At 42.6% G+C, this 21,207-nt stretch overlaps 1 protein-coding gene across 6 annotated transcripts in view; it reads right to left on the reverse strand.

Annotated features, from left to right (window-relative positions):
• Positions 1–14,980, reverse strand: part of LOC149321948 (protein Spindly-like) — a 42,238-nt gene extending 27,258 nt beyond the window's left edge. For 3 of the 6 annotated variants that reach the window (XM_089505108.1, XM_089505042.1, XM_089504858.1), the window contains exons 1-3: positions 14,827–14,980; positions 4,950–5,105; positions 180–363 (exon numbers count right to left, since the gene is read on the reverse strand). In XM_089505108.1, the coding sequence (XP_089361234.1) occupies positions 180–344 (165 nt within the window). In that variant the 5' untranslated portion in view covers positions 345–363; positions 4,950–5,105; positions 14,827–14,980. Of the gene's footprint in view, positions 1–179; positions 364–4,949; positions 5,106–5,355; positions 5,611–6,103; positions 6,194–14,826 lie in introns of those variants that run through there. The other 3 variants (XM_089504968.1, XM_089504918.1, XM_089504949.1) reach the window with 3 other exon arrangements.
• Positions 14,981–21,207: the final 6,227 nt, after the last annotated feature.

A 21,207-nucleotide genomic window follows, 5' to 3' on the forward strand; every position in this document is an offset into this window, starting at 1 on the left:
ATGTTAGGAAGTTAGGAAATAAGTTAGGCAATGTGCATTAGCAATTTGGCCTCAAGGCCCTCAACCTGAAATTTCTTACTTATTACACTTCTTAAATGGAAAATGCTATGGTATCTATATTTTATATCAGAAAGCAGAAGGGAATGAATCTAGGTAAAAACATCTAGATAATAGTTCACCTCTGTTAGGGCAACTATTTCGTTTTGCAGTTCATCTAGCCGATTCTGCAACAAGTTCTCATTCTCCACCAACTTTAAGCCATATTGTGCTGCTTTTCTTCTTTCTTCCTCAGCTTCTCTGAGCTGACACCGAAGGCGTGAAATTGTATCTGCATCAGTCTCCATTTTCTTTAACAGTTGAAAGCTATGTAAATGACATGTACATTAAAAAATTAAATGCTTAAGATGTAACATGTTTAAACCTCTACTGACTAGACAGAGCAAAGTAGGCACTTGTCATTTGCTCAAGTGTCTCACTTTTGTTTTAAAATATTAATAATGATTATCAAACACAATTTAATTGGGTGCGAATTTATTTGAAGTACAGATTTTTATACTCTGATTAGACAATATTAACAATACATCAATAAAATTATCAGGCCCCAAACTTTACTGTCAATTAGATTTCCTTCTTAAAAATCTATTAATTCTTGCCTATGAGAAAGTTTTCCCCTTTGCTATTTCTTGGGTGTGTGTGTGTGTGTGTGTGTGTGTGTGGAGAATTGCTTCTCAATAGTGAAATCATTTTCAAAATCACTTTTCAATTAGCAAAGATTTCCTACTAGATTTCCACCTCAGCAGCAGCAACTGAACAGCTATAGTCATTGATCACAGAGTTCTGGAGGGCCTGGCAAAACTGCCGCCCTATGATATTCCCTAGTCTTCCAGGGCTCTTTGGAAATTGAACACAGAATCCTAGAGACCCTGCCAAGATCTTCCCCCATTTATTTATGTAATATGCCACCTTTCTCCTAAATTGGATCCCACACAGCTCATAAAAGACACTTAAAAACAGTACAACTTTAAAAACAGAATTAAAAACATCACTTGCCAATATAACAAGTTAAAAATACATAATCATTAAAAACATACTAAAACATATAAAACCACTAAAATCATACAGAAGCAAACGCCCTATTAAGGAGCCTCTCTGGGTGCAATTACATATTAAAATCCTGCTAGAAAAGAAAACGTTTTACCTGTTAGTGTAAGGAGAGTAGGAAGGCTAGATTAGCCTCTCACAGGAGGGAGTTCCAAAAAGTGGGACCAACTACTGAGAGGGCCCTTACCAAGGTAGCCTGTGATGGTGGCAAGACTGAGAAAGCTTTTCCCTGAAGATCTTAAAGCTCTGACAGGTTCATATGGGGATATGAACCTGTTCCTCTCCAACAACTGAGATAGGAACGCTACACAGTCATTTCCTTTTTTTAAATGCCAGCTTTCATTTGACTTTTGAAAGATGAGGTTTGGGGACATTTGTACAGGATAGCACTATTCTTGGCAGTGGTCTGAAGCTTCCAGAAAAACCAGGTGCTGGAGTGGATTTGGAGCTGCAAAAAAGTGCATCTTCTGTTCTGTGCTGTGTGTGGTGATGATGATCTTGGTATGGTGGAACATTCCACAGTTCCACTGGCATGGACAGATCATTATCTGGTCAGGTTTAGACTCACTGGGACTCAGAATCTCTGCAGGGGTAGGGAACCCATTAGGATGGTCTGCCCCAGGAGGCTGATGGATCTGGATGGATTCCTGGAGGCTCTTGGGAATTTTCTGTCACCTTGGCAGGTGATTCTGTTGAAGCTCTGGCCAAACTTTAGAATGGGGAAATGAACACAATCGCTCCGATTACAGAGCGGAGCCAAACCAGTACCCTGGTTCTCCAGATAGTTGATGGTGATGAAGCGAGTGAGACAGAGACTAGAGCAACGTTGGCAGAAGACTCAGAGTGAATCTGACCGAACACGGGCTAGAGCCTATTTGAAGGCTTACTCCGTGGCAGTGTGGGCAGAAAAGAAATTATTTTTTGCTGCCAGCATTGCATCTGCATGGAGCCATCCAGCAGAGCTGTTCACAGTGGTCAGGGGTCTTTTACACACTCACCTTCAAGTGGAAAATGCAGACCACTCAGAGGCCTGCTGTGAAGAATTTGCACAGCATTTTGCATCCAAGTTGGAGTGGATCTGAGTGACTTTGGCCCCATACAGGCAGGACAAAATAAAGCTGCTTCGGGTCACTTTGGAGGTATGCTGTTTCAATGATGCATGCATACTAAGAGTCCAATAGCTGCGCCAAAGCCACGATCCAGTCCTAAGGACTAGAACGCAGCTTTAGCGCAGCTTCCGGACTTTTAGTACTCAAGCATCATTGAAACAGCATACCTACAAAGTGTCCCGAATCAGCTTTATTTTGGCCTGTCTGTATGGGGCCAAAGTCACTCAGATCCACTCCAACTTGGATGCTACAGTTAATACAGTGGCTGTAACCTTGGCTCCTGTCAGTCCAGTGTTAATGGATACTTTTCAACTCGTGCAGCCTGATGATGTGGACAGGATCCTTGGAGAGGTAAAAGCCACCACACGTGTCTTGGACCCTTTTCCTTCTTGGCTTATTAAACAGGCCAGAGGGGGACTGGCTGAGTGGATAAAGAAGGTAGTCAATGCCTCCCTACTACAAGGCAGAATTTCATCTTGCCTGAAGGAGGCAGTTGTGAGGCCTTTGTTAAAAAAAGCTATCCTTGTATCCCACAATAATAAGTAATTATCAGCCAGTGTCCAACCTACCATTTTTGGGCAAGGTTTTAGAAAGTGTGGTGGTTTCCCAACTCCAGGGGTTTCCGGATGAAACAGATTATCTAGATTAATTTCAATCTGGTTTCAGGTCTGGTTATGGAACAGAGACAACCATGGTCACCTTGGTGGATGACCTACGCAAGGAACTGGGCAGGGGAGTGTGTCCCTGTAGGTTCTCCTGGACCTCTCAACAGCTTTCAATACCATCGACCATGGTATCCTTCTGGACTGCCTCTCTGGGATAGAACTTGGAGGCACCGTTCTACAGTGGCTCCATTCCATCCTGAAGGGGCGAACCCAGAAGGTGGTTCTGGGGGACTCCTGCTCAACCCCCTGGCCATAGATCTGTGGGGTCCCTCAGGGTTCTGTGTTGTCCCCTATACTGTTTAACATATACATGAAGCAGCTGGGAGATGTTGTCCAGAGTTTGAAGAGTGTTCAGAAACTTTAGCTGGTCTAAAGAGCTGCAGCCAGGCTGCTAACAGGGGCAGATTATAGAAATCACACAACGCCCCTTTTGAAACAGCTGCCAGTCTGTTTCTGGGCAATTCAAAGTGCTGGTGATGACCTATAAAGCCCCATACAGCTCAGGTCCAGGCTATTTGGCAGACTGTATCTCCCTATATGAGCCGACCCGGGCTCTGAGATCCTCAGGAGAGGCCCTTCTCCCTATCCCACCACCATCACAAGCACGGTTGGTGGGGACACGAGAGAGGGCCTTTTCAGTTGGCTGCCTCTCCCTGCCCAGAGAGGCCAGGATGGCCCCTTGCTTGTTATCCTTCCGCCAGCAGGCTAAGATTTACTTGTTTAGACAGGCTTTTAAAACAGAAAGTTTTTAAGGTGTGTGATGGGGTGTTGATATATTGTTTTAATGTATGTTAAGCATTTTAATCTTTTTAAACTTGATTTTAGCATTGAATTATTCTAGAAATTTAATTCTATATTAATGTACTATTTTTGTATGTTTTTAACTGAATGGTGTTTTCTTAATGCTGTAAGCCGCCCTGAGTCCCAGCCTTGGGAGAAGGGCGGGATCCCCTGTGGATACCAAAATCCACGGATGCTCAAGTCTTATTTTTCCCAATGGTGGCATGGCCAGACTACCATTATAGATAACGGGACTGAAATCCCACCTCCCTCCCTCCCTCCCTTCTTTCCATCCTTCTTTTCTCTCCCTCTTCCTTATCTCTTTACCTCCTTTGTTTCCTTCCAGCCTTCCTTCTTCTCTCCCTCTTCCCTCCCCCTCCAAGTCTTCTGCCCCAACTTGGCTTTAGGGGCAGAGGCTGGAGCCCCATGAGCCGGAGGCAGCTGGAGCTGGGGCTTCAGTCTTAGAGCCTCCCACCTCCAGGCTCCATGACCCAAGTCCTAGCGCTGGCTGTGGCTCCCTCTGACCGACGAGGCCCCAGCCTCCGCCTCGGAAGCCAAGCTGGGGCAAAAGCCTCAGAGGGGGAGGGAGGAGGGAGAGAGGAAGGAAGGATGAAAGGAAGGAAAGGTGTAAGAAGGTAATGAAGAAGGGGGGGACTTAGATCCAATTGTCCCCAATGGCAGTGCGGCTGTATGGCTGTGCCACCATCGGGAACAACGCAGGCTTGCCATCCATGGATGCTCAAATCCACTGATGGCAAGTCCACAGATGCTGAGGTCCCACTGTATATGTATCAGAGTTTAGCTAACTTAAGAGTTAGAAGATTCTTGCAAATCTAGTTTTATAATATTCGCAGAATAGTAGACAATACAAATGGGCTCTAAAAATTAATTTGTGGCATTTTAAATAAAGGATGTTTCCAGAACAACTCTACAAAGCATGATGAAAACAACTTCGGCTGGTAGATGTAGAATTTGTGTAACTCCAAACCAATAACCTCCCAAGAGGAAGATTCACAATCTGGAAAACTACAGAATAACTTGTACAGCCCACTGTTGCACTGACATGTGAAAGACTGTATGCAAGAAATCTTTACAAGAAAATCTTTATATCCTTCCTCTACCTATCCAAACTATGTATTTCAGACTGTAGCATCTCCCAAATACAATGCAGTTCTGATTCATAAATTGGCCAAAATTGGTATGTGTATGTTCAGACTGTAATTCCCTATCTTCACACTGAATGCAAGGTTCACTGAGTAGTAAAGAAAGTTGGCTGATAAATACTATTACTTACATATTGGCAGTGAATTTCAGTAGGTTTATCCTCTTCTAATTGATTAGGCTGGTTAGATTCAGTCTCTACAGTAATCTACATCATAATCTCCATTTCTGACCATCAGCAGTGCTTTGCATTTTGAAGTACTTTCCTCTCTTTTGAGAATCTTTAGTGCTAAGAAAAGGAATTAGCATCAGTAGAAAAGATCTTCACAGCCATTTTAAGAACTCAGTGTAATATAACCAATATAAACTGAAAGCTTAAACTGGAAATTTTTTGAAACTGGGTTTAGAACACAAAACTCCTGTATTAGACATCAGCTAAACACTAACAGCAAGTCTGAAAGAAGACAAATTTTAAACGCTAATGAACTCTGGTGTCTGCAATCCCAGCATTTCTTGTAGAGGAAAAACTAATGACTTACCTTCAAGTGTATTCCATTTTATGATACTGCAAACATAAATCTAGCAATAACTTTTAATTAGTACAATAAATCTGTTTACTTATTCAAAGATCTTCAGCTTGTTCCATCACCCTCACTGTTGCCTCCCAGAATAGGTAAAAATCACATGGTGAGATAATTGAAATGCAAATCCTTTTCAATCTACTTGAAGCAGCTGCTCACTATTTCCATGGCTGCCAAAGCCTAAGAGGCTGTCAAAGAACAGTGGCTCTCTGTAACCAAGACCAACATAACTCTCATCCACTCTTTCTCGTCCAGAACATACCAAGACATTCAGTAAGCAAGGTTTGCCCAAGCATTGTTTAGCTAGCTTTAAATAATGTCTGGGCCCAACACTGTAGATCAATTCTATTAGGTAAAATCAGCACACAAAAATCCAGTCGCTTCATAGCATTTTGAAGAGTAGTTACTGTACACACTAATTGCCCCAAAAGCTCATTACAAGGGGCCCTAACAGGGACCATTAAAGAGATATGTCAAAGTATTCTAACTATCATTTATTATGAAGATGACATAGAAAAATGTACAAAATAGATGTTTTGATATATTTGTACACTGCAAAGCTATTGGAAGTATAAGGCTAAAACTAGATCAATCAAGTTTCTTCTATGTACATGTATTGATTTGCAATCACAAACATCTTTACTTAGAAATACAGTAAAATAAATGTGAACCAAATGGAGCTTCTTCTTAGTAAATATAGCTTTACCTTATCAAGACGTCTGAGGGCTAGCCAAGCCTACACTACGGAGATTAAGTTGTGTTGAAATCAAACCCATCCCAGGCTAGGATTGCTGGAATTACTTGGAACTACCCCGACCAGCTGGAGTTGCATAGTGGTTTTGTCACTGAGGTGGGAGATTTGGCTCCCACATAGCCTGGCTCCTCCCTGACGCTGCCCCTTCTTTGACTCTTCAAGCCAGCTTGTCCCCTGATCTCCAAGATCAACTGGCAGCAGGCCAGTTCAGTCACCACAAGAGACTTCTGACTATCCATAATGCCCTACAGCTGACACATCATTTAATTAGGACTACAATGTCTACATTACAGAAGCTATCATTATAGCCATGTGCTGCCAGAACCTGTTGCCACTCTCATTACATCACAGAATAGAGTTTCTCTGTCTCTCATTGTTATTGCAACACTTTAGGTGAATTATTTCAAGGGTGTGACAAAACTGATACAGGTGTATCAATTGTTAATTTGAACATGTTTCTAAATAGACTTTCTCAACTGGGGAAAATATACTAACTTGTCACCCCATTATTTATTGCTTCAACAGTCAAACAGAAAACTCATGCCACTATTTTCCTCCTGCCTGACACACTTCAAGTTTTGTTTCTTTGCAGTATCTTTCCCTTCAAATAATCTGTTGTATTTTTCTGTGCCTTCAAGTCCTTTCCAACATATTTTTCTTGGTTAATTACTAGAAAATTTTGTAATATATGAATTATTTCATAGAGGTATTAAAATATTTCAGGATTAATATGAGCAATCTAAAAGAAGTTTAAAGGCATGGACTGATAAAAACCTCTTGAAATGGTTGCAAAAGGTTCTGGAAATAACTGTCTCTTCAAGTTCCTTGAAGCCATATAAACCTTATGTTCTAAAAAGTTATTTCCAAGATTTTTTCAAGCCATAAGATCTTCAGACCTCAGGTTTTATAAAAATTACATCATAAACTACATGAACTTTATTTCTTCTTTAAATGGACTTGTATTTGTATTGTGGACATTATCTTACTTATTTCCGATTGTTCCCTTGATGAATTGTTAAGCTTTAGAGATGAGATACCACCCATTATGGTTACTCTGCAATATTTTTTCCTAGGTGGCTTATATGGTTTCATTATTCTACTGGATGCCTAAAATTGTATTATTGTAGTAAAAACATGTACTTTATGGTTTAAAGAAGTTTTTGTAGTATTGTTAAATAAGTATCTTCAAGTATCTGAGTTTCTCAAGTACCATCTAGATCACACAGTGGGTTTCAGTGGCTGAGCAGTGTTTCAATGGCATACCTAGTATATTTGACACCTAGTGTGGATAATTTTTTAATACCCACCCCCTCTCCAGCAGCTTTCTCTGGACCTTGTGGAGCTGCTAGCCAGGGAGTTGATTCACTTTCCCACCTGGCCAGCAGAGCCGCTAGATCCAGAGGGTAGCCCCTCCCTCATCCAATAGGGACACCCATGCAGAGTTTCGAACTCTGGTCGCCAAAGCTGCAGTTCAACACTCAGGCCATTACACCACCCTGTGTCCTTTCAAATAACCCATTTATCTATCATTTAGAAGCATACATAAAGAGAGCAGAGAGAACCACAGCAATGCTCCAGTATAACAAATATTTTACATTGCAATTCATAACATACTGGATGACAATTGCACATAGTTTACAAGTCATGTTTCAGGAAGTTAAAACCAGATATTAAAACTCAAGATTCCTCCCCCAAATAATTTGGAAGTCACTCTCACCTGAATTATGATTTGATCCATATGCATCCTGTGTATTTGCCACAACTCCTTCAAGCTACCTAATCTGGCATATCTAAGTACACTGAGTACCTAGTGGAGCAAAGCTGTTTTGAGTGCTGGACTAGAACGTGTGAGACTAGGATTCAAATTCCCTTTTGGCCTTGAAGCTCACACTCAGCCTAATCTATCTCACAAAGTTACTATGCTGATAAAGACGGTGGAAGATGTCCATGTATGCTGCCTTGAGGTCCTTAAGAGAAAAGGCAGTACACAAACCTATTTATATAAAGTACACACACAAAAGACTTGTATGCTGAGAGGTCCATAGATTTTAAAATGGTTTTGCTCACCAACCATACAACTGTGACTGCCAGGACCTCACTCTTCCTCCACAAGTACAGCACTTACATTATTTATAGGAGTAATGTTCCACCTTTCTCCCAAAATGGGATTCATTTTGGGAGAATCTTACTTACACCCTTAAAATGAAACTTCAAATCTGCCCCAATCCCAGGAAGGGAATATTTTTAGGACTGTAGTGCACTAACAAGCTGCTAGTTACGAATTGTCTGGGGAAAAGAAAGTCAGGATCATTCCTGCATTTGTGCCACTGCAGAGATGCCATGAGAGTCTGGGATGTGTAGTGCAATTTCAGAGATTGTTCCTAGCTTTCATTTCAGCTTTTGAGAAAGGGTGGGGATGGAGATCATAGACAGTTTACCTATGAAATTCACTCACCAAATAAAGAGAAAACTATGGACCATCTGAGGTTTAGAAAGACACAGGTGTATGCCAGAGGAGGTAGCTCCTGCAGTTACCTACAGAAACTCTTTTCTTTGACTAGTTCAACAGAAGGAGAGCCATGCTTCACTGCTAGAACTTTTGAGGCTTGTGAGTGCAAACTTCCATGGGTTTGAGGATTTTGGCAAGTATTTGTACCCATCACCATCACCCTATCACATACAAATAACATTCCCAGAAAGTCAATGAGGGAAATATTTTAAAGTGCCAGATTCCAAATAAGTCTTTTTATCTCCAGTTTTATAAAGATCTCAGGCGCTTCTGGGTGGGAACGGCAGCTCGACGGACGTATTTTCAGGCTGCTCTGAAAAACATTCTCCTCACTGGTGCCTTCCCTGCCTGTTGAGACCAACGCGGAGTGGGGAAAACCCCCAAATACGGCAATATTTGGGTGAAGCAGCTCAGCGAACCCCCACAACACCCCAAAACTCTGGGGGCTGAAAGGTACCGAGAAGCGGGGGTGAGGGGGATTGAGCAATTCAGTGCCAGAGAAAAACGAGTCAAGTGGGTCTCTTAAAAAGATCTCAGGTGACAGGATAGGAAATATCACTATCAGAGATCTCAAACAGCCCCTGCCAAACAAAGCAGCAAGAACTGAGTCAACTAGACTAATGGCCTGACATCAGTGCAAGGCAACTTCATATTGCTACACAACAGAAATTCTACAGAACCTGTTTCCAATCTCTAAATTAATCTCTCATACTACTCCTAGTGTACACCTTGTCTTTAATTAATTTGCACTACAAGTGTCAGTACAATCCTAAATTATTCAAGCTAGTAAGGGCGTTAAGTGAAATTTATACAAAGACAGCCTTTTTACCCTCATGAGAAAGTGACAGGAACAGTTATGGTTCCTTTCTTTGCAATAAAATCCTTGGGATGGGGGAGGGGGGTTAAATGACTTATGGGCCCGTTCCGCACGGGCCTTTGTGATGCCCCGTCACGTGCTAGGGGGTGGCCGAGGACCTAGCGTCCATTCCGGCCTCACCCCTAGCATGTGACGAGGGACGTAAAAATGGCAGCGCCCTATACACATGGGTGCCACCATTTTTACATGCTGGACGCTTAGCGTCCGCACGTCACCCTTGCCTTGCAACGTTACAAGTGCGCCATTTGCGCACTCGTGCGTCGCAAGCGTGGCGCGAAATAAAGCCACTTTTTCTGGCTTCTTTTTCTGCCGTCGGGAAGCCTCCCCGTTTGGAGGCTGCAGCTTCCTGGCAGTGGAAATGGAGGCGGCGGCAGACCGCCGCTTTCAGGCGGTCTGTAACGCGCCATAGAAAACAATTCTAAAACTCATTCTTCTGTTTCAGGGCCAGTAGTCAGTGAAGAGCAAAATTAGGATACCCAGACACATGGCAGTAATTACCCTTAATAAAGAGCAAAATACACTCCTTTTTCACTAGGGGCAGAACCATTAGCAACAGGATATGGAAGTTGCCTTATAGTGTGTAAGATCATTAGTCCGCTATGGGCAACACTCACTAGGATCATCTTACCAAGGATTGTATACAGATTTTCTCCTAGCCTTACTTTGAGATGCCAGGAATTAAACATGGGAGCTTTTCCATGCAGACTCTACCACTGAACTGTAACCTTGTTGAGAATGCAGAGAAAACTGCCTATTAAACACAATGGGCTATATGATGATCATATTAACAACTGTCCTGTTGTTTTCAGCAACCACCACAGTGATACAGCTGCCCCTCTATCTGTGCGACTTTGGATTCGTGCCCTCGCTTATGTGCAAGTGGCAAATGGAGGGGGAACATAATGAGGTATATGTCTGTGCCCACAGGCACAAACTGCCATTCAAGCCTATGGGACATGAATATTGATGAGTTTCTGGGTTGTTTTTTTTTTGGGGGGGGGGTTCCAGAACTAATCCCCCATGAAAACGGAGGGCCAACTATAGTTACAGGGGCTAAAAGTGAGAGTATTGCCTCCAAATAAAACAACAAAAACCAAATAACTTCATTTATATACCGCTTCATACTGAACTAACAGTGTCTAAGCGGTTTACAACCGTATGGTAATTGCCCCCAACAATCTGGGTTCTCATTTTAGTGACCTCCTCAGAAGGATGCAAGCCTGAGTCAAGCTTGAGCCCTTTCGCTGGTATTGAACTCGCAACCTTATGGTTTTGAGTAAGTGGCTGCAGTGCAGGCATTTAACCACCGCCACCAGAAATAAGAATTCTACCCCTGAAACAAAATTTTCCTTCATTCCCCAAATTTCTACCATTGCAGGCAGTGAATGATTTAAAATCATTCCCACCTATTTCATGTACTGTATTTACATTACCTTGCTAACTCTGCCTGTTCCATTTATCTGGATGCCTAAATGCTCCACATAAATTTTAAGTTACTGAAATGCCAAAACAAAGGGGGTACTGAAAGAACATTTCTTTTGAGGGACAGTATTCATAGAGTAGGCAATGTCCTCATTTTTCCGCCTTGGAGCTGCACCAGTACCTAAACAGGAGGGCACCTCTATAAATTTTGCAACACACAAAGCATGACATTTCAAAGAAAGGCAAAACAAGGCAGTGGGGGGGGGGGGGAGAGAACAGAAAAGGTAAACAGGTGATGGTCTTGAAGAAGAGTACAGTATGAGTACAAAGCAGAAAGCAAAAGGGAAAGAAAAATCTGAAGTCTCTAATTTCACCCACAATAACCTCAGTAACAGCCAGGCTGGCAGAAAGGTTTAGACAGACTGAGAAGAACAGAACCTGTTCAAAAGTAGCAAAAGATAAATGAGCACTTCCACACTGTAATTCCTGCTTCCTCCCTGTAGATCCCCCAAGATCCTTGAAGCCACTATTTTCCTCGCCAAGCAATATTGCACTTGCTGGAAACAATAGGAACCCCTCCATCCCTAACCCATCCCCATCCCCCATTTATCCTCCCAACTCCCCCTCCCCAGATGGCTTAAGTGAAAAGAGTATCTCTTACCTCACCAGAAACAACAGGCACTCTGAGGAAAGGAGTATTAGGGAGATATGGGAATGAAAGAGACTGGAGAGAAGCAAGCCTCAACTTGCTTGGGCTAGGAAACAACAGGGCAGAACAAGATAAAAGTGGCACAAGGAGACCTGCAGCCCTTTCACACTATGTCATTATAGCACTATGGTTCTGCTTTAAGTCCCAAGGCTGGAACCCTGCAGTTTGTAGTTTGATCAGAGGCACCAAAGGAGCTCCCTTACTGAGAATCTTAAGAGTGTATGAGAGCATTAGACTATGACTCTGGAGACCTGGATTCAAATTCCTGCTTGGCTATGTAAACCCACTGTGTGAGCTGAAGCAAATCACACTCTCTCAGCCTCAGAGAAAGGGAATAGCAAAGGGCTGCAGGGCTCCTCTGAACCAAAAAAAAAAAAAAAACCCTCTGTGATAGGTTCGCCTTGGTGTCAACATAAGTTGAAAATGACTTGAAGGAACACAACACATGTGTGTGTGTGCGCGCGCGCACGCCTTCAAGTTACCAATTGACTTATGGCAGCCCTATGAATTCCATAGGTTTTTTTAGGCAAAGAATGCTCAGATGTGGTTTTACCAGTTCCTTCTTCTGAAATATAGCCCACAGTACTGGATATTGGCTGTCTCCCATCCAAGTACTAACCAGCACTGACCCTGCTTAGGGTCTAAGATAATCAGCCATGGTAGGTAAAGTGAAATCATTGTGCTATAATTTGTTAAAAAATGTTAAGGGTCTGTATGCAGTTTTTTAATTGTTTTAATGATTTTAATTGGTTTAATATACGAATGTTTAATTGCACATTTTATATTTTCTTTTAACCTTCGTTGTCTTTTTAATCTGTATTGTTTTTAAAATGTTGTTAGCCACCTTGAGTCCCATTAATGTGAGAAAGGCAGGATATGCATGAATATCATAATAATGATGATTGTGTACTGTTTGAAGGGGCCTCTGCAGAAGAGCCTAAGGAACAGAGGAGTAAATATTAATAATTGCTGTTGTTAATTGCCCTCGATTCGACCTCAGCTCATAGCAACCCCGTAGATGAAACATGTTCAAGCCCCCCTGTCTTCCACTGCTCTGCTTAGATCCTGCAAATGCAGATCACAGACTTCCCTGAGTCTATTCATCTGGTGTACAGTCTTCCTTTCTTCCTTCTGCCCTCTAACTTTCCTAGAGTTAATGGTTTTTCTAATGAGCTGTGCCTTCTCATGATGCAGCCTAAGTACAACAGCCTCAATTTGATCATCTTGGCTTCTAGGGAGAGTTCAGGCTGTATATGCTCAAGGACCCAGTTCTTTATCTTTTTTGGTTCTCCATGATATCCTTATTACTCTTCTCCAGCACATTTTAAAAAAATAGTTTTTCTAAGACTGATATTTTCCACTAGTAATATGGTGTCATCCGCATATCTTAGACTGTTGATTTTCCTTCCCCCTTCCTTCACTCCTCCTCCTCTTGAGTCCAAACCTGCTCTTCGTGTGCTGTTTTCTGCTTACAGGATGAATAAATAGGCTGATAACATGTAGCTTTTCGTGACCCCTTTTCCAACTGGGAACCATTTGGTGTCTCCATATCCTGTTCTTACAGTGGCCTCTTGTCCTTGGGTACAAATTTTTCACCAGGAGGACTATGGAGGCAGTGGCACCCCCATGTCCTTGAGTGCGTTCCATAGCATTTTGTGACCTATGCAGTGAAACACTTTCCTATAGTTTATAAAGCATATGCTGACTCTTTCCCCTGTAATTCCCTGGTGCACTCCTTTAGCCATTCTGTATTTAAGATGTGGTCCCTGCTGCCTCTTCTTCTCCTGAACCCTGCTCTTTCCATATTTGAGTCCCCATATTTGTCTGGAGCCTGTATTTTAAGCCTAATGTTCTAGCTTAAGCATAATTTAGTTTGCATTAGAAATTAGTGCTATGGCACATATTACAGTTATGTGTTAAGTATAATAATAATAATAAAAATAATTGTGTACTGTTTGAAAAGACTCCACAGAAGAGCCTACAGAACAGAAGGCACATAATGTTGTTGTCAGCTGCCTTTGAATCAATCCTGACTCATGGTGACCCTGAGGATGAGACATCTCCAAGACTCTGTTTTCCACTGCTCTGCTTGCGTCTTGTACATTTATACCCATGAACTCCTTAAATGAGTCCATCCATCTGGCATGCAGCCTTCCTCTCTTTCTTCTACCCTCTTAATGATAGTAACAGTATTTTCCCCCTGGAATTCCTTGCTGTGCTCCATTGGCCTTTGTACAGTCGACCCTTCTTATACACGGATTTTTTATACACAGATTCAAGCATCCACGGTTTGAAAATGTTCAAAAAAAAGGTATAAATTTCAAATATCAAGCCTTGATTTTCCGTTTTTTATAAGGGAGCCCATTTTGCTGTCATTATATTTAATGGGATCTGAGCATCCACAGATTCTGTTATCCACGGGGGATCTTGGACCCAAACCCCAGCGTATAGCAAGGGTCCACTGCATATTTGAGATGTGGTCCCTGCTGACTCTTCCTTTCCTGAACCCTGAACCAATTGTGTGCTGTTTGAAAGGGCCTCCACAGAAGAGCCTAAGGAACATAATAATAATAATAATAATAAGGAACATAATAATAATAATAATAATAACCGATTTGAAAGGTCTTCTAGAGAAGAGTCTAAAGAACATAATAATAATAATAAACAGTTTGAAAGGGCCTTCAGAAAAGAACCTAAGGAACATGATGATAGTAGTAGTAGTAGTAATGTAGTGTTTGAAAGGGCCTCCAGAGAAGAGTCTAAGGCACATAGTCATAGTAATAATAATAATAATGTGTTTGAAAGGGCCTCCAGAGAAGAGCAGAAGGAACACAATAATGGTGATGATGATGATGATGATACTGAACCTAAGGAACATAACGACAACGACAACGACAACCACGGTGTCCTGTGATGTAAGGCGTGGGGGTGCCATTGCCCCTGCCCCGCCGGTGATGGCGATGGGGGATCTGTGTGCGCTCTGGGCCCACAACAAACGCTAGCTCCCAGAATTCCATAGCCTTGGGCCAGAAAAAGAGTTAAAGCGGTGCCCAACCGGGTTCTCTCTCCAGTGTGGATGCAGCCAGAGAAGCCGAATGGGCGAGGCTGCCTCCTCTGACGCTGAGGGACCGAGAGGGAGAGAAAGGCTGCCGACTCACCCTCCTCGGCTTCTCCTTCTCTTCCACAGAAGCCTCCGCGCTTAGATCCCCATTTCAAATTTCGCCCTCGAACCCGCGCGACACTTCCCGAGCTCTCGCGAGACTTATGATGGGGACGCGTGTGAGTGTGTGAAATCACGGCTCAAGCTTCAAATACCACCGCCAAGGGCGGAGGCAGGGAAACAAGGGGGGGGGCGCTTAAATGAAGTGAGCATGCGCCGAAAGAGAAACTGATGCCCTGGCGAAGGGCATTGCGCATGCTCGCTCGGTGGAGGGCAAGACAAATGGCTCCCCCTAAGCGAGAGCGCATGCGCAGTGTGGGTTCCTTAGTTGGCTTGGTTGCCTTGGCTAGTGTTTGATGGCTCTCAGAGGGAAACAAAGCGGCAATGAAACCCTACCCTCCTCCTCCTCTCTATTTCAGTTATTAGGCTGCATCCGCACTGCAGAAATAATCCAGTTTGACATCACTTTTAACTGCGCAGGATCAGTGCTAGGGAATCCTGGGAATTGTAGTTTATTGTGGCAAGAGCTCTCTGACACAGAGAGAAGGCTAAGTGTCTCACAAAACTACAGTTCCCAGCATTCCTGAGCAGTACTGAGCCAGCCAGGGCAGTTAAAAGTTTGTCAAACTGGGTTACTATTTGTGCAGAGCGGCAGGTGCAGCCTCAGAAGATTAAAAGTGCCTGGGAAATAAATGGTTCAGTTGAAACAAGGTTCCTGTGAAATACAGCAAAACACCAGTGACTGGAACTGGGGCTCTCTTTCTAGAGCTTTCAGCATTATGAAGTTGTGCACAGCTATTTCCCAATTTAAAGAAAGAGATTTAGACAGCCTGATATGTTTCTTCGCCCACGGATACGACCCAGGATTTCAAAATGTGTCTTTCACTTCGTTTTGAAGTATTACAGAGGGATGGCAGTAAATGCGTAGCAGTAGCTTTTGGCTCTCTTGGGAATAAAACAGCCAATAATGTATAATAAAGCATGTGTGGGATTTAACATGCTCCATTGGGCTCCACGATGGAAATGTGTCACATTTTATTCAGCGGTCAAAAAAAGCTGGGACGCTAAACACAATCTCTTCTCATAATGAAAAAGATAATAATTTAAAGAAGAGAAGGAGCCAAATGCTGTTAAGCAGACATCGAGTTCTCTTAACAAACAGTTCATTTTTCTATGGAAGAGATTGTGGTTTAACAACACACAGCCACATTATTATGATTCAGCAATACAAACCATTAAAAGTACTGTTCCTCTGTCCATCCTTATTCCTGTCAGCCAGAAACTAAACAAACGCTGTACATGTAGAAAAAGAGCCAAATTCTTCACTGATTTTGTACTTCAGCATAAAGTATGCAGTCTGTTTATAATGTACCCTTGTGTTCAAATGACTTGTGCCAAAAGTTCACTCAAATGAATTTGAACTTTACCAGTGGAACTGAAAGTTTACATATGCTTCCATTTTAATGAATGAACCATTAGAGGCCTTTTTTTCCTTCCAAGGTTTCTCAAGTACATACTTTAGTTTTGTGACGTTCAAAAAATACTAGGTGTTCGACTGAGCATAGCTGGCTACAAAACATATTTCTGCATGTCGCATGCACATGGAAATTCTCACGCGTACATGTTTCGCAATGAACACAGATTTAAAGGGGTATTTAAATTCCCAGAGGTCTGGCATTTACACATAATGGATTGTGCATGCTTTGAGGTTATTTGCTGTCAGCTTTGACTCATGGCAACCACGAGGAATGAGAAAACGCAAACAGTCCAGTTATAATATTTATTAAGAAGAAGACCAGAATAGAGATATTTGAACAAATGTATTGTAGTTAAGATAGTTAGGAATTCTTTTGTATTAGAAAGGAAATAGATGTTTATAATTTGAGCCAATTTTGTTACAGCTTTTGCGGTCAGGTGTACTTTTTTGTAGAATGGTTTTATCCAAATAAAAAAATTCCAGTCATCAAAACTCTTGCCCAAGTCTTCCAAACTCAGGCCTTCATGGAATCAATCCACATATAATGTGGTCTTCCTCTTCCTATTTTCTTACTGCCTCCCACCTTACCCAACACAATCATCTTTTCTATTGATTTATGCTGTCTTATGATCTGTCCAAAGTACAACAGACTTCTAGTGAGAGTTCAGGCTTGATTTGCTCTCAAGTCCCGTTTATTTGTGTTTTTGGCACTCAGTGTTATCCACAGACTTCTACTCCAGCATCACATTTCAAGTGAACTGACATATTTCCACTCTTTCATCACTGTCCAGATTTCACAACTATAATACAGAAATCAGAAATACTATGGCCCGGCTGATTCTGACTGTTGTATGTAATGATATACATTTACACTTGAATATCTTAGCTATAGTATGCAAAAATGAAAACAAAGTTATTTCAAAATAAGAAAAGTAGCTCTAGAATAACTAATCTATCCATCTGGGCTGTCATTTGGAGCAATGGAAATCAACCTATCTCACAGAGGGTGTGTAACCCCACCCAGGAGTAGTTGATACTCTTCCAAACTTAGGTTAGGATTGTGATGTCCTGCCAGGACTGGTTGAATCTCCCGCTGCATTTTCTCTCACATTGGTTCAGGCCATAGATTATTTTAGTGTAGAAAAGTTCTTTGTATTAGTTGTGGGAGGAGCTGTAGGATTCCCCTGCATTATTTCCAGGTTTGGTTTGCCCTTTCCCAGCATGCTCTGCTGTAGCTGGAAGCCTTTAGTTTGGAGCAGTCTTTGCTGTGAGCAGGCAGAGAGCTGTCTTTTGGTGGCAAACAGGCCCAGACAGCCGGAAAGGGCATTTCTTACACGTTAGCCAATTTAGTTACCAATTTAGCCATTTTAGTTGCCAAATACTTTAGCCATATTAGTTACCAATTTAGCCAATTTAGTTACCAAGACCAACTCAGCCAAATTAGTTACCATCAGCAAGCGAATAAAGGAATTCAGGAGCTGAAAGACCCTGCACCAGCTCCATTGAGTGAGGAGAGCAAACCAACATCAGACCCAGAAAGATGACATCCGGAAGATTGCTGAAACTGTAAAGTATCTTTTGTTTAGAGCTGGGGAGGAGAAAACTCTTTATTTTGTCCTTTAAATTAAATTTCCCCCCTTTTGAACTTTACATTCAGCTTCAGAGCCTTTTTTGGGTAGAAGAGTTTGATCTCACCAGGGTACCGGCGTTGCACACCCAAACCTGCCACCGGGTGTGTCTTCACAAGGATCCTTGGCAGTAAGAACCTTCATCTTGTCTGGATTCAGCTTCAGTTTGCTTTCCGTCATACAATGCGTCACTGTGGTTGGTGTCACCCAGTGCAGTAACTCATTGTGTCACCTCATCTTCCCATGCCACACCATACAGTATCCTTAGTAATGTTAATTATAAATCATAATTCCCATATATCACTGAATGTAATGGTAAAAGTTGTGACATAAAAAAGTAGAGAACATAAAATTATATCTTTAAATTACAGTATTATTTGTTGCTGTCAGCCACCTTCGAGTTGATCTCAACTCATGGTGACCTTGTGGATGAGACATCTCCAACATTCCCTATTCTCCACTCCTTTGCTTCTTTCTCCTCCCACTGAGCCTCGCTCCACTCACACCATTTCTAAAGTGTTTCAAAGGGATGCAGGCAAATGCTACAGCCCATTTCTGCCAAAAGGCAGGTGTTTAGGAAGCAGTGGTGTTACACACACCCCTTAGGATGTCACCTCATGCATAATTCAGCCCACATCCCCCGCACACGCTTAAGTGACACCCTGCCTGTTACTACCTTCAGGTATTAATTCAGAAGAGACTCACTACTCTTAGCTGATGCTGTATATTTGGGTGTCATCAGCTTACTGATAACACTCTGTCCCATGCCTCCAGATGATCTCTCCCAGCAGTTTAATGTAGATGTTAAACGTCCTTGGGGCTAGAATGACACCTTGTGGTATGCCATATCATAGCTCTTTTTTTTGAGGAGCAGCTATCCTCAAGTACCACATTTGGAACCTGCCTAAGAGAATCACTGAAGGACACTGTCAGGTTTCTTTAAAGCATGCTAAGTTGGTGTCCTCATCCATATGGAGGTTATAGATTATTTTTGCTGCTGCTGTGTGCCTTCAAGTCATTTCAGATTTATGGCCACCCTAAGGTGAACCTTTTCACAGGGTTTTCTTGGCAAGATTTGTTCAGATGAGGTTTCTCTTTGCCTTCCTCTGAGACTGAGAGAGTCTGTGGGTTTCCATGGCCAAAAGCAGGGATTCAAACCCTGGTCTACAGAGTTCAAACTGGCTGTTTGAGCTCTGTCTGGCTGTTATATTTGTTTGGTTTTAACTGACCTGGAGCAAGGTGATATTTTGTAGGAGGCTTGTTTCACTCTCCGTTTTCCCCAGGATGGCAGAGGAACTGGAAGGTAAGGCAGGTATTAAGTATCCCTCTCTTTTACCTCTGAAATGACACTTCATGCTGCCATCACCATCTCTGTCTACCCTGGACAACTGCTATTGCCACCTCACTTCCTTGACACATAATGCTCAAGCAAACAGTACAAACAATAAATACAGATTATTCAATTAACTATAACAATTAAAACCATATTGTCATAATTTAACAATCACCAGACAATGACTCCCAATTTGTACATACTAGATTTATAAAACTAAGTAGCCGGCTAGTCCAACATAAGCTAACACTAAGGTGAAGCCAACTAGATGGCACCAGGTTCTGCTCTCACCGTTACCTGATCTTACAGTTGCCACTCCCACTGCCAGCTGGTTAATATCCCAATATAGTTACCTAGTCATGTAAAATTCCTTAATCTTATAATGTAATGATAGGATTACAACATAAACATTAAGAAGAACCTCCTGACAGTAAGAGCTATTTCGAATGTGGAATACACTGCCTTGGAGTTGAGTTGAGTTTCCTTCTTTGGAAGTTTTTAAACAGAATCTGGAGGACCATCTGTTAGAGGTATTTCAATTGTGTCTTTCTGTATGGCAGGGGGTTAGTCTTGGTGACCCTTGAGGTCTGTTCCAACTGTATGGTTCTGTACACCTGTACAACACATCACAAGACACAACCCAAACTTTCCTCTTGCTTCGATTCAGCCACTCCCACTCCTTAAATCTCCAGCTGTGGGTCCTAATACCTCAGTCTCACCTCTGTAATTTCATGTCCCTTGCTTCCAATCTGTTGGCATGAAATAGGCAGCTATGATAAGAACCCATTCAGACTCCAAATGACACTGCCCTTTGGTCATTGCCCATGCTGCTGCCTTGCACCTCTGTTGTTGATACAGCTGGCTGGCCACCCCTCTGCAAGAACTGGTGGACAGTCCTCCAGGTAAAGCTGTTCCTCTTGTCCTCTTGAAAGTCAAAACATATGTATTTATTTTGTTCAAAATAAGTGGAACACAATTAATTTCAGTAGCTGATTGATTCAGAGACACACCCACAGAAGGCACAGATTACTCTCTGATCTTTCGGTTACAGATTCAGTGGAGAAAACACTTTGGCTGCCTGGCTGCTCTTTGCTAGGAAGAACCAAATAGTCACTAGGGTTGGTGTCACTCACGCTGTGTCCCCCACCATGTTGCCCGGCCACCTCCTTCTGCCAACCAGGCTGCCTCTGACATGGTGGGGGTGTGATGCTGCTGTCTGGCAGCCTATTCCAGTGCTGGCATAACTGTTCTCCCAGCAGCCATGCCAGACTCAAAAGGCAGCCCCATCCCACCAGGGGCTGATGGTGGGGGTGAGGTGCTGCTCCCACCCAGCAGCCCCTTTCAAGTCTGGTGCAGCTGCTGGGCGAACAGACAAGAAGGTGACACCCTTTCTCCATCACCCAGCAACTGCACCAGACCTGGAAGAGGCTGATGAGCAGCAAAAGCAGCACCCAACCTTCACCATCAGCCTCAGCCAATGGGCATTAAAGGTGCTCTGGCTCAGAGGGGTGGCCAGGCATGGTCTTGGGAGCGACCTCTCCAGGATATGTTCATGCTCCTGAGGCATCACCTGGTGTGGCCCACACCCCGCTAGTGATGCCACTGCAATTAGTTTCTGTATTTAGCTGCTCCACTGGCTTCTGTTATTCATTTGGCTATGCTTAGAAGATCAAATGGAGAACTTTCTAAGTGAGTTGACCCTGAATTTTGGAATACAGGTTTTGGCTCAACAGCTGTGCTCAAAATGTGTATATTAGGGGGAATTGTGTACAAAATGCATCTGTGAGGGGATGCTGCTGTTCTGAATGGGAATTGATGGTGATTCCAGGCCTTTACAAGACAGGTACCAAAAACTGACAGATGCCACTCTCAGTAGGCAGGCTATAGTAATAATAATAATTTGTTTTATTTATATACAGTACTGCTATTCCAAAGATCATA

The sequence above is a fragment of the Sceloporus occidentalis genome, unplaced genomic scaffold (genome assembly GCF_023333645.1).
Source record: "Sceloporus occidentalis isolate IW3139 unplaced genomic scaffold, rSceOcc1.0.p SCAF_1, whole genome shotgun sequence".
Classification (NCBI taxonomy): domain Eukaryota; kingdom Metazoa; phylum Chordata; class Lepidosauria; order Squamata; family Phrynosomatidae; genus Sceloporus; species Sceloporus occidentalis.